The sequence below is a fragment of the Amblyraja radiata genome, chromosome 18, assembly GCF_010909765.2.
Source record: "Amblyraja radiata isolate CabotCenter1 chromosome 18, sAmbRad1.1.pri, whole genome shotgun sequence".
Taxonomy (NCBI): domain Eukaryota; kingdom Metazoa; phylum Chordata; class Chondrichthyes; order Rajiformes; family Rajidae; genus Amblyraja; species Amblyraja radiata.
The window spans coordinates 48,326,033-48,340,546 of record NC_045973.1 but is presented as its reverse complement, the minus strand read 5'-3'; the positions used below and the strand labels follow the sequence as shown (position 1 = coordinate 48,340,546).

The window sequence follows — 14,514 nt, the reverse complement described above, 5'->3', positions numbered from 1 at the left end:
ACTAGTAGAGTGGATAAGGGAGAACCAGTGGATGTGTTATATCTGGACTTTCAGAAGGCTTTCGACAAGGTCCCACATAAGAGATTAGTATGCAAACTTAATGCACACGGTATTGGGGGTTCAGTATTGATGTGGATAGAGAATTGGCTGGCAGACAGGAAACAAAGAGTAGGAGTATACGGGTCCTTTTCAGAATGGCAGGTAGTGACTAATGGGGTACCGCAAGGCTCGGTGCTGGGACCCCAGCTATTTACAATATATATTAATAATTTGGACGAGGGAATTGAATGCAACATCTCCAAGTTTGCGGATGACACGAAGCTGGGGGGCAGTGTTAGCTGTGAGGAGGATGCTAGTAGGCTGCAAGGTGACTTGGATAGATTGGGTGAGTGGGCAAATGCATGTCAGATGCAGTATAATGTGGATAAATGTGAGATTATCCACTTTGGTGGCAAAAACAGGAAAGTAGACTATTATCTGAATAGTGGCCGATTAGGAAAAGGGGAGATGCAACGAGACCTGGGTGCCATGGTACACCAGTCATTGAAAGTAGGCATGCAGGTGCAGCAGGCAGTGAAGAAAGCGAATGGTATGTTAGCATTCATAGCAAAAGGATTTGAGTATAAGAGCAGGGAGGTTCTACTGCAGTTGTACAGGGTCTTGGTGAGACCATACCTGGAGTATTGCGTACAGTTTTGGTCTCCTAATCTGAGGAAAGACATTCTTGCCATAGAGGGAGTACAGAGAAGGTTCACCAGACTGATTCCTGGGATGTCAGGACTTTTATATGAAGAAAGACTGGATAGACTCGGCTTGTACTCGCTAGAATTTAGAGGGGGGGATCTTATAGAAACGTACAAAATTCTTAAGGGGTTGGACAGGCTAGATGCAGGAAGATTGTTCCCGATGTTGGGGAAGTCCAGAACAAGGGGTCACAGTTTAAGGATGGGGGGGGGGGGGGGAGTCTTTTAGGACCGAGATGAGAAAAACATTTTTCACACAGAGAGTGGTGAATCTGTGGAATCCTCTGCCACAGAAGGTAGTTGTGGCCAGTTCATTGGCTGTATTTAAGAGGGTTAGATGTGGCCCTTGTGGCTAAGGGGATCAGGGGGTATGGAGAGAAGGCAGGTACGGGATACTGAGTTGGATGATCAGCCATGATCATATTGAATGGCGGAGCAGGCTCGAAGGGCCGAATGGCCTACTCCTGCACCTATTTTCTATGTTTCTATGTTTCTATATAATTCAATTACCTACTAGACCTGCTGGTTCTTTGTCCTGGAAGTGTCTAAGTACAAATACCCTTAGGTCAACATGGAGCAAGTTCCCTGCAATGCTTTAAAACTAATATAATCCACAAGGACTTGCATCAGTGTATGGTGCCCAAAGGTGAAAATTGTAACAGGAACACATGGGTGAATGACACCAGGGAATAGCCATTACAAATATCATTTGTTATCACATTTCATTGTCGTAAAGATGATTTTCAGTTGGAAAACTGAAAAGTAAACTGCGTCATTCTACTAAATTACCAGACAAATATATCTTCAGGCAGAAATATGGTTATTTTGGTTGCACAAAGTGATAAACATGGCTTTGAAAATTGGAATGTATTTTCTATTAGAAGCTTATCAATTGCTGCTGAATTAGAAAAGTACTAATGGGTTTACAGGAATGGTGCGTGTCTCAGCATCTGAATACAGATAAAATACATCTAGACATTGGCCAGGAACAACTATTCCCTGCACATTGTAATCAATTAGTTATTAAATCATAAGAGTAGAAGAAAAATGATTAAAAAAAGAATGGTGAGCTAATTTTGGATGGCAGTGTATACCTTGGGTATTGTTCGAGTTAATTCTCTGTGGAAAACTCATAAAACTGAAAACTGAATAAACTCATCCCAAAAAGTCTGTATCTTGGCCTTGGCGGGTCTCCATCTGCAAATGGCTTCTGGACTTCCTGACAGGAAGGTCTCAGTCGGTTGGAAGTACTCATAATATTTCTTCTGTCCTGACCTTCAATACTGATGGTCCTCAGAGTTTCTTGAACTCAGTCCCTTTCTCTACTCCTTATATAATAGTAAGATTAAACGAGAACTCACCAGTTTGAAGTTTGATCTGTATTTTATGAGGAGTTACGATGAGGGATTACGTGAAGAGCCCGCTCAGCACGCAAGCGCGACATACTTCAAAGCAGCGGTGTGGAATCACAGATAGACACAGTTATTGAAATAAACATAGTAAAGAAAAGGAGACATCAGTTATCAGTTTGACCCATATTATTGAGGGTGGGAGCGGAGGGCACGTAATCCCTCATCGTAACTCCTCATAAAATACAGATCAAACTTCAAACTGGTAAGTTCTCGTTTAATCTTACTATTTTACTTCGGAGTCACGTGAGTGACTACGTGAAGATTTTAAAGCTCTGTGATTTCAAACCGTGTAACAGTTATTACTTCACTCACTGCCGAAGTCCTTGAGGGAGGAAGTGTGTTATCGTAGTCAACCAATGAATCTGTTTGTAGAAAAACACAACGGTATTTTTTAACAATAACAACAAAGAAATTAAATTGCTCCCCTGGGCTTAAATTAAATATTTGAAGTCTGTAAAAAAAATTCTGCAAATATAGCTGGTTTTGCCAACGGCTTATTATAAAAAGTTCTGAACGTTCTTTCCCCCGACCATCCTGCTGTAGCCAGGATGTGGTCTATAGGCACGTCCATTCTTTTGGCCGTCGACGTGGATGCTGTCCTGGTGGAGTGAGATTTGTACATGTTAGTGTTTATCCCAGCAGCTTTTAGCACCTGCTTAAGCCATCTCGAAATGGTTTGGCTCGTCACCCGATCATAAGGTTTTTTATGACTGACCCATAAGGCTTTTTCACTCCCTCGAATATTTTTGGTTGTGTCTATGTAGGACAGTAGGTGGGTCATGGCACATAACCGTGGTTCTGGCGGGTAAGCCCGGAATTCCACGACTGGATTAGGTGTTCCTGGTCTGCTCTGTTTGATCAGTCCCTGGATAATGAAAGAGATCTGGTCTGGAGCTGTGATCATATTGTCCAGTCGCAATAGTTGTAGTGACTGGACCCTCTGTGCAGATACAAGTGCCATCAACATGAGTGTTTTGAGCGTAGATTGTTCCAGGTTGAGGGATCTGGCTGGTGGCCATCCCCTGAGGTATGTCAGGACCACACTGACATCCCATATATGGGTGTACCTTGGTCTAGGGGGATTAGAGTTGTAAATACCCTTCATTAGTTTGACCACCAGCGGGTGGGACCCCATGGCCTGTTGTCCTGGAGCTTGTTTTAAATAGACAGTCAGGGCACTTCTAGCTGTGTTGATGGCACTGTAGCTGAGTCCTTCATCGTGGTGAAGGTTCGCCAGGAATTCCAGTACCTTGGTAACTGTAGCGGTTGAGTAGGTGGTCCCTGTATCCAAGCAGTACTTCTCCCACTTTTTGATGCTGGACAAGTACTGTTTTCTTGTGGATGTTCGGAGGGATGTCGTGGAGTAATGGGAACCATGGCTGTGTAGGCCAGTCGGGTACTATCAAAATACCTGAAGCAGAGTCCATTTGTATTTTACGTAGTACCCGGCTGATGAGGCAGAAGGGAGGAAATGCATAGAAGAAGAAATTTCCCCAATCCAGCGCGAACGCATCTACCGCTGCTGCCTCAGGGTCTGGTTCCCAAGCGACATACATAGGTATCTGGTGATTTAGCCTTGATGCAAATAGGTCGATATCTGGCGTGCCATATTGCTTAATAATTTTTGCAAACACTTTGGGGTTTAACATCCATTCGGTGTTGTCATTAAATTTGCGTGACCTGGTGTCTGCCACTGTATTTAGCTTACCTGGCAGGTGAGTTGCTGATAGCCAAATATGTCTTTGGACACACCATTGCCAAATTGTGTTGACCAATTTGTCGCATGATATCGATTTTATGCCGCCCATATGGTTAATGTAGGCCACCACCGTAGTATTGTCTATTTGTAACCGAACATGCAAGTGATGCATATTGGATGCATATGCTTTTAAACAATAAAAGGCACCCAACATCTATAGATAGTTAATGCCCAGTGTAATTAGTAATGATGACTCTAGGTTAGTCCATCTACCACCTGTGCTGGATATGGAGTTAGTCGCTCCCCAGCCTTGAGCACTGGCATCTGTTTGGATAACTAAAGTAGGGTTAATGATGATGATAGGGCTGATACTATGCCAAACGTTTTCTGCCCACCACTGTAGTTCTGATATTGCTTCAGTGGGTAATTTCATGATACGATCATAATGACCTGCATGTCGTTTTAGTGCCTGTACCTTTGCTCTTTGTAAGTTTTGATAGTGCAAAGGTCCAAATTGTGTAGCCGGAAATGCTGCTACCATTTCCCCAATTACTCTTGCTACTTGTTGAATAGTTGGACGCTCGTTGACCATTAAATTGTTGCATGATTGTGCCAATTCAGTTGTTTTGTCTTTTGGCAAAGTTACAGACATGTGGGCTGAGTTAATTGTGAAGCTTTCTGAGATACCTGTAAATATTCAGCAAGTGCACAAGGTTTCTCTCAAACCTCCATAGTTGTGCAATAGAAAGTATTCTGACAGATACATCTCAGTCTGCCATGGAAATTGCTATGCTCTTGACTGCCACAACCTACAGAATGAGGTGAACACAGCTCTGTTCATAAAGGCTCGTCAGTTTATTCCATCCAGTCCATCTTCATTGTTTGGGACAAATAATTAGGGCCAGAGAGCCCATTCCTGTGTTGTATACTATGTTCATGGTGCATTGCATCAGAAAGAATGCAAAGATCCTCAAGGATGAACATGAACAGGCCGTTCAGCCCATAATGTCTATACTAAACATGATGCCAAGTTAAACAAGTTTTGCCTGCCTGCTCATGATTCATATGTTGCAATTCCCTGCATGTGTCTCTCTAAAAACCTCTTAAACTATCATATCTGCACCCGCCATTACCTGTGTGAAAAAAACTTACCTCACACATCTTCAGTGACCATTCATCCTCGCACCTTAAAGCTATGCCCTCTGGTCTTGTCATTTCCATCCTGGAAAAAAATTCTGACCATCTTCCCTATCCAAGTCTCTCACAATTTTATATACTTCTATCAGGCCTCCTCAACGTCCAAGGCACCAGAGAAAACAATCCGTTGTCCAACCTCTCCTGGACTCTCCTTAACACCAGGCAGCATCCTGGTAAACCTATTCTGCACCTTCTCCAAAGCATCTGCATCCTTCCTGGGCAACCAGAATTGCACACAATACTCCAAATGTGGCCTAAGCAAGTTTTATAACCATATAACCATATAACAATTACAGCACGGGAACAGGCCATCTCAGCCCTTCTAGTCCGTGCCGAACACTTATTCTCCCCTAGTCCCATCTACCTGCACTCAGACCATAACTCTCCATTCCTTTCCCATCCATATACCTATCCAATTTATTTTTAAATGATAAAATCGAACCTGCCTCCACCACTTCCACTGGAAGCTCATTCCACACAGCTACCACTCTCTGAGTAAAGAAGTTCCTCCTCATGTTACCCATAAACATCTGTCCCTTAATTCTCAAATCATGTCCTCTTGTTTGAATCTTCCCTACTCTCAATGGAAAAAGCTTATCCACGTCAACTCTGTCTATCCATCTCATCATTTTAAAGACCTCTATCAAGTCCCCCCTTAACCTTCTGCACTACAAAGAATAAAGACCTAACTTGTCCAACCTATCACTGTAACTTAGTTGCTGAAACCCAGGCAACATTCTAGTAAATCTCCTCTGTACTCTCTCTATTTTGTTGACCTCTTTCCTATAATTTGGCGACCAAAATTGTACACCATACTCCAGAATTGGCCTCACCAATGCCTTGTACAATTTTAACATTACATCCCAACTTCTATACTCAATGTTCTGATTTATAAAGGCCAGCACACCAAAAGCTTTCTTAACCACCCTATCTACATGAGGTTCCACCTTCAGGGAACTATGCACAGTTATTCCTAGATCCCTCTGTTCAACTGCATTCCTCAATTTGCTACCATTTACCATGTACATCCTGTTTTGATTTGTCCTGCCAAGATGTAGCACCTCACACTTATCAGCATTAAACTCCATCTGCCACTTTCAGCCCACTCTTCCAAATGGCTAAATCTCTGTGTAGACTTTGAAAATTTACTTAATTATCCACAACACCACCTATCTTAGTATCATCTGCATACTTACTAATCCAATTTACCACACCATCATCCAGATCATTGATGTATATGACAAACAATAGTGGACCCAACACAGATCCCTGAGGCACCCCACTAGTCACCGTCCTCCAACCTGACAAACAACCATCCACCATTACTCTCTGGCATCACCCATTCAGCCACTGTTTAATCCATCAAGCTACTCCACCATTTATACCCAACAATTGAACCTTCTTAACCATCCTTCCGTGTGAAACCTTGTCAAAGGCCTTACTGAAGTCCATATAGACAACATCCACTGCTTTATCCTCATCAATTTCCCTAGTAACCTCTTCAAAAAGTTCAAGAAGATTAGTCAAACATGACCTTGTAAAGATGCAAAATGACTTCCTAGCTCTTATACTTAATGCTTTGACAATTAAGATATGCATACCATATGGCTTCTTTACCATGCCATCCATTCGTGTTGCTACTTTCAAAGACTTAATGTGTTACTATGGACTTAGACTCCAAGATCCCTCTGTACATCATTGATATACCATTAACTGTATACTTTCTCCTTACATTCGACCTCCCGAAGTGCACCACCTCACACTGGCTCTGAGTAAACTGTGTCCAGCATTTCCCAGCCCATATCTATAACTGATCTAAATCCCACTGTATCCTTCACTTGCTAACCATCCATTTATATTTACATCCAAGACATTGATATGATCACAAACAACAGGCACCACAGCACAGATCGCTGTCGAGCACCACTGCCACAGACCTCCAGCCAGAATAATACCTTCCAGCCACCCAGGCCACTCCCTTTTCTCTCTTCTAGCTCCTGGGAACAGATACAGAAGCTTGAAACCCTAAATATCCAGACTTAAAAAGAGCTTCTTTCCCACAGTTATCTGACTCCTGAAGCAACTCTTCAACACCCCCTCCCAAAGGTGCTGTCCGCGTACTCTTAAGTTCTACCCCATTCGGTTATTCTATTGTTGTAGTTTCATTTTGTTTTTAACATGACCAGATTGCACCACAATCTCGCACCATTCTACTATTTTGCACGTCATTGTGTTTATTGTCATATTTAACATTGCTTTAGATAATGAGACACAAAAGACTGGAAGTCTTCAGCAAATAACAGATTGCTGGAAGAATGCAGCAGGTCAGGTAACAACTGTGAAGGAAAAATGGCCAGAAAATGGGGTCTGGAGAAGGGCCTGTCCATTGTCCTCAACTGTATGTACACTGTTTACTCAATGAAGTCCATGTTAACAAGGAATTCCATTGCACCCTGGTGTGTATGGCAATAAACTAATCTGAAATCTGGAGGGGAGGGAGAAATACAATGGAGATGGCAAAGAATACAAAACAATCAAAGACAGCCATTAAAAAATGGAAGGTTTCAAATGAAGGGAACATGAATTGCAAGAGAGTTCATTATAAATATTGCAGTTTTTCCAAAAACAAGTGATCCCAAAATGATTGTTCACTGTCACCGTAATGTGACTGTAGAGGAATCCTCTAAAGCTGACACTTGGTTCAAAATGGAAGCAATAGGATGATAGTAGCATTTACAATGTTTATACCCAGACTTCCTATAGTCTCAAGTTGCTGAGATTTGAGATCAGTCAACACCTGCTCCTTCCAGAATTGAGCCAGAGAAGAAATTTGGGCCCAAAGCAACCTGTTAATTTTTTATTAATCTCTTCTTACCTTTCTACATATTTTAAGAAAGGTATTTTTGTACTCTGCAAGCCTGTCCTATGAAACCCGGCCTACTTTTTCATTCAGATGAAATAAGCTCTGTGAGCTTCATTCTTGCTTTAGGGCTTAATTCATCCATCATTTAAAACATATTTTTTGCACTTCACAAGCCTCGATCTCAAGGTTGACTGATTTTCCCTGGAACTAATTAAAATATAACAGATCTTTCAGATCATTGCTCAGTATAATAATTCCACTGGCACATAAAATATGAGCCTGTGCGACCAAATAGCAAAAATGTGTATAATGCAGATCAGGATCACAATCGGTTTCTATTGTGAGAATTTTCTATATTGAGGCTGCAGTACATAATAGCAATGAGCAGTAGTACTGGAATTTACTGGTCTACCCATGCTACAAAAGGGGTATTTAATCATATAAAAGTCTGACCTTGGATGTTTACTTGTGGGTTTGCTTGCTTGCTTGCCTGAACTTTTTCTTTGATTCACATCTCCTCGAAAACCCGACGCGGTAACGGTGACATTTTTTACATATTCTGGTAGAGATTTACCTCATGATTTCAAAAATCTCCTCATCTGAAAATTTGATTCATTATTTCTCGTTTTTTTTTTACTAAAGATTGTTCACCAATCTGACATCTTTTTAAAATCTAACGTGCTGAAGCGAGCTGGATGACGTCACAATGCCTTTGCTCCTCGCGGCAAGCTTCGCAAAATTTTCAACTCGCAAAGGCACTGTTTTGCCTCGCGGCGGCGCTGAACTTTACACCGGGAGCCTGGGATCTCTCACCGAGATCGGCAGTGGTGGAGCTCCATCCATCCGCTTCGGAAGCCGCGGTCTCCGGTAGGAAAGCGGCCGTTCCAGGTTTCCCATGCCGTTGAGAGGGTTCTCCCGACGCCGGAGCACCATCATCCGGCGAGAAGGCCCTGGAACATCGGGCCTCCGTAGGGGCGACTGCGGAGGCCAAAATAGACCCGACTATGGGTGGACATGGGATGGGGACTGGACATTGTGCCTTCCCTCATAATGGGAACCATTGTGGGGGGATGTTTTTTATGTTTAAATTTATTATTGTTATGTCTGTATTTTTTTTATGTGCTGCATTGGCAATAAGCATTTCACTACACCTAGGGTGTATAATAAAGAACCTTTGAACCTTTGGATATGAAGTACAGTTTTGGTCTCTTTATTTAAGGAGGATTCTAATTGTATTGAAAGCAGTTCGATAAAGGTTCAATAAACCTATTTCCTTGGATGAAAGGATTGATCGGAGGAGAAAAGATTGAGCAGGATATTTACATAGTGTAGAGTTTAGAAAAAAGAGAAGTGATCTATGAAAACAAAATTCCAAGACAGTTTAACAAAGTACAAGACGTTTAGCCTCTTAAAGAAATCAGAAGCCTAGACATGAAGACTAGGGAACATGGGACAGTTAATGGAGATGCCTTGCGGACAGTCTGCATTATAATCGAGGACATGCTGGGCGTCCCTAGACATATGAAGATAAATAAATCTATCGGGCCTAATCAGATATATCAGAGGACACAGTAGGAAGCTGGAGAAGAAATTGCAAGCACCCTGGCTGAGATATATAAATAATCATTAGGCAGTGCGTGGTGCCTAAAGACCGGAGGGTGGCTAATGTTGCGCCTCTATTTAAGAACGGCTGCAAGTAAAAGCCTGGGAACTATAGACCAGCAAGCCTACCATCTGTGGTCGGCAGGTGAAGATTCTGAGGGATAGTCAGTATGGTTTTGTAGTGGGTGGGAGAACATGCTTTATAAATCTGATTGAGTTATTTTAAGGCTGATGAAGGCAAACCCATAGACATGTGGACTTCAGTAAAGCATTTGATAAGGTTCCACATGATAGGCCGCTCTGGATGGTTAGATTGCATGGGATTCAGGGAGAGCTAATACAGTGGTTCCCAACCTTTTTTAGTTCATGGCCCCCTTGGGCTCTTTAATTTTTCTGTGCCCCCCCCCCCCCCCTGACATTATTAGCGGGAAAAAAGTGTCCCCCTTCATTAAACCTGTGGCCCCCTAAATCCCCAAATTTTTCTGTGGCCCCCCTGAAGTTTGCCATGGTCCCTTTGGGGCCATATGGCCCCAGGTTGGGAATCACTGAGCTAGTAGACTGGATGGAGAATTAGCTTCACGAAAGGAAGCAGTGGTGGAAGGTGGTGGAAGGATGCTTTTCAGACTGGAGGCCTGTGACTAGTGGTGTGCCTCAAGAATCACCGCTTGGGCCATTGCTGTTTATGGTTTGTATCAATGATTTGGATGAGAATGTAGATAGCATTAGTAAGTTTACACATGACACTTAAGTGAGTGGTATCATAGATATCAAAGATGGTTATAAAAATTACAGCAAGTACTTGATCAGTTGGGCAAGTGGGCTGAGAAATGGTTAATGGAGTTTGATGCCGATAAGATCGAGGAGTTGCACTTTGGGAAGTCAAATCAGTACAGGACCGTATGAATGAATGGCAGGGCCATGGGGAGTGTTGTAGAGCAGAGGGTTCTAGGGTCCAATGGACACAGTTCTCTACAAATGGCATCACAGGTAGAGTGGTCAGAAATATTTCTGGTACATTGGCCTTCATTAGTCAGGGTAATGAGTATATAGGTTAGACTGTTGTGATACAGTTGTACAAGACAGTGGTGAAGCCACATTTGAAATATTGTGTTCAATTGTGGTCACCCTGCTATATGAAGGTTGGTGTTAAGCTAGAAAGAGTACAGAGAAGTTTCATGGGAATGTTGTCAGAACTTAGGGCCCGAGTTATAGGGAGAGGTTGGGCAGGCTAGGAATATATTCCTTGGAGTGCAGGAGGCTAAGATCATGAGAGGAATAGATAGGGTGAACACACATTATTTTGCCCAGAGTATTGGAATCAAGAATTAGAGGACATAGATTTAATGTGAGAGGAGAAAGCTTTAATAGGAACCTAAGAGGCACTTTTTCACACTGAGTGTAAAGGGTATATAGAATGAGCTGCCAGTGGAGGTGGTTGAGGCAGAGACTATAACAACATTTAAAAGGACATTTGGACAGGAACGTGGATAGGAAAGATTTAGAGGGAAATGGGCAAGTCGGGCCGAAGAGCTTGTTTCCGTGCTGTATGACTCTGACAAAGCATAGCATCAGAAAAAGGGGTTACCCATTTGAAATGGAGATGAGGAGAAATTTATTTTCTCAGTCATGAAATGTTGGAGTTTTGGTGCCTCAATCTTTGAACACATTGAAAGGCCAACTTGAACAAATCTTTGGTCTCCCTGAAAATTGAGAGTCAAGGCAATGATAGCACAATTAGGGCTATTTAGGGCGCCTGACCTCAGCTGTTGTCTGTGTGAGTCTGCATGTTCTCCCCGTGATAACATAGGTTTCCTCCGTGTACTCCAGTTTCTTCCCGCAGCCCAATGACATGCGGGTTTATAGGTTAATTGGCCTCTGGTGTGTATGGAATGGATGCGAAAGTGGGATAACATAAAACTATTGTGAACGGGTGATCAATGGGCGGTATGGACTCGGTGGGTTGAAGGGCCGTTTCCATGCTCTATCTCTAAATTAAATTAAAACTAAATACTGCCAGCTGGGAAATAGAATCAGGCAAAGCGAGTGATTCAAGGGAAGAGGGGCAAAAACAGATCTAGAACGAAAGGTTGCAGGGAATGAATGTGCAACTGCATTGGGTTAACCAAGGTGTGAGCAGGGAGGCCTTAGGTACAAAAAAACATTAAAAACAATTATGTCAAGCTGCTGAAGGCAATGGAACACAGCAAACCAGTCAGACCAGGAATATGATGTGTGGGTTTTCCTTTAAACTCTCTTTGGGGATATGGACATTGCTGCCCATTATCCACTGTCCCTGGAAGATCATAGCCAGTCACATTTTTGATCTGATGTAGTCCATCGAGTGAAAATACTCCAATAGAGTTACTGGATATGCATTTCATGAATTAGACACAATGGAGGACAAAGGAGGACTGACAATATATTTCCAAGACAGGATGGTGTGCGACTTGGAAGGGGACCTGCTACTGCCCTCTTGCACCTGCTATCCTTGTCCTTCTTTGTGTTAGAAAACGCCGCCTTGGAGAAGTGCTGCTGGATTACCCTGGGCAAATAAATGCATTGCAGTTTGTAGCTGCAGCTATTAAATTCAAGTGTTGTGTAAATTAATATTCATGGCGGTGTGACGTTCCACTCACACAGGCTGTTTGTCCTTGTTGGTGTCAAGTTTCTTGAGAGTTGCTGTAACTGCACTCATCCAGGCAAGTCAAAAGTATGTTGTCACGTTCCTGACATGCCTAATCGGCCATGAGAAGGATTTTGGTTGTCAGGAAGTGAGTGACTTGTCGCAGGATACACTGCCTTTTGACTTGCTCTTGCAGCTACACTTTCCATGAGACGGGTCCAATTAAATTTCTGGTCAGTAATGAATTTGGTGTTGGGGAACTTAGCAAAGGCAATGCCATTGAATGTCAAGGGTATGAAGATGTTTAATGCTTGGCACTTTTGTAGCACAAATATTATTTGCCACTTTTAACCCATGACTGAGTGTTGTCTACATTTTCTTTTGCCAGAGGTCTAATTTGCTGAGGAGTTGCAAATGGATAGTCAGTCAAATAGGTAATGCAGTCAAGGTAAACAATTATATGATTTAATAATTGGTCAGCATGTTCAGAAGAAAGTCTTACAAATCCAGTCTTTGAGGAAAACTGGTGCCTGAGAATCACACAAAACTGTATTTAAATCATGATTTATAGAGAAATCAATCTGGCTGCATGGAGCTGAGGCCTTAGCGAATAGCCGCATCAGATGTTCCCTTAGGCAACAGAAACATCCGAAGAATCTACAGCTGAGGTGTACAAATAAATATCAGATGTTCCTGAGTGGAGATATAAGTAGCTGAAACTATTTGCTGTGTAACATGGGTTGCAGGTGATAGTGGGAGAGAGTTTCTAGGTTACCAAGTGCTGCAAATGATTTGAATTTGAATTTGATTCTTTTATTGTCATTCAGACCTTTCGGTCTGAACGAAATTACGTTGCCTGCAGTCATACACAGTAACAATAAATAACAAAACATACAATAAACACAAATTAACATCCACCACAGTGAGTTCACCAAGCACCTCCTCACTGTGATGGAGGCAAAAGTCTTAGTCTCTGTCTCTTCCCTCCTTGTTCTCCCTCTGCGCTGAGGCGATCAATCCAGGCCGAAGATGCCGCTCTCCAGTCCAGCGGACCTCCGTGGTGATGTCGCCGCTGCCGAAAGCCGGAACGCCGTCTCCGCTCCGAGTCAGCCCGCCACAGCCTCAGCTCCGAGTCCCGCAGCCTCAGCTCCGAGTCCCGCTGCAACAGCTCCGAGTCCCGCAGCCTCAGCTCCTAGCCCCGCTGCAACAGCTCCGAGTCCCGCTGCAACAGCTCTGAGTCCCGCTGCAACAGCTCTGAGTCCCGCTGCAACAGCTCCGAGTCCCGCAGTCTCAGCTCCGGGCCGCTGCCGAAAGCTGGAACGCCGCATCAGCGAGTCAGGCCACCGCTGCCTCGGCCCCGAAGACGGCCAGCCTCGCGTTGGTAAGTCCTGGCTGGCTCTGCCTCCGGAGCCTCGAGGTCGGTCGCAGGTTGGAGACCGCCAGCTCCGCCATTAGGCCTCAGCGCAGACGGAGGCAGAGAAGGGGGATACGACAAGAAAAAGTCGCATTCCCCTGAAGGGAGAGACAAAAAAACATGTTTCACCCCCCCCCCCCATAACACAACCTAATAAACGAAAACTTAGCCAAACAAGACAAAAAAAAACCCAAAAAAAACAACAAAAAAGTAAAGACAGACGGACTGCAGGCGAGCCGCAGCTGTTAACAGCGCCGCCACTATGCTGACGGAACACAGCTGGCGGATAATGCTGACGGAACACAGCAATATCAATGACTCACTCAACTCCCAGAGTAGTGTTAGTGAATTTAACTGGAAGTTCAGCTGATGGAGGTTATTGACAATGAGGGTTCAAGCAGTAGGCCGGCTAAGCATTATAAAATCTATACCAACAATAATGAGCATCATTATAATGACAATAATGATCTAAAACTTGAATCTCAGAAACCAATCATTAATTCATATTTAAAATCAATTGAATATTAGAGTTGTACCTGTGCACAAATAATAGATTCAGCATCATTTAAGCGGATATTATCATCGATGAAGATGTGTTGTATTCCAGTTTCAGAAGGATCAATCCAAAATGGTTTACCACCATGGCTTGAGAAGCTATTCCTTGCCCACCTGAAGAAGAGATACACGAAAGTATCACATAAAAAAATTAATGAAGTGATTTTCTGATATAAAGGTGCACAAGCACAGTGTGTGTGGTAGTCTGCTTTCAAATAGTAATGGGAAAATTGGAAATATGCTCATTACACACCTGTTTATGATTTTGCAATAAATAAATGGTAAAAATAGTTCTCAGTTTTGGAATCAGGAATTTTGAATTTAAACTACTTAATCCAAATAAAGTTTCGATATCCTGCAATATAAAACTTGCTGATACGATGGTTTGGGAGGTTGAAGGGAGAGA

General features: G+C 43.0%; 1 protein-coding gene across 1 annotated transcript in view; it reads right to left on the bottom strand.

The window, feature by feature from the left end:
* The window catches only part of LOC116983514, a 39,017-nt gene that overhangs the window by 8,150 nt on the left and 16,353 nt on the right, over positions 1-14,514 (bottom strand). Inside the window, exon 5 of the mRNA XM_033037325.1 lies at positions 14,090-14,222. Within this exon, the coding sequence (XP_032893216.1) occupies positions 14,090-14,222 (133 nt within the window). The remainder of the gene's footprint in view (positions 1-14,089; positions 14,223-14,514) is intronic.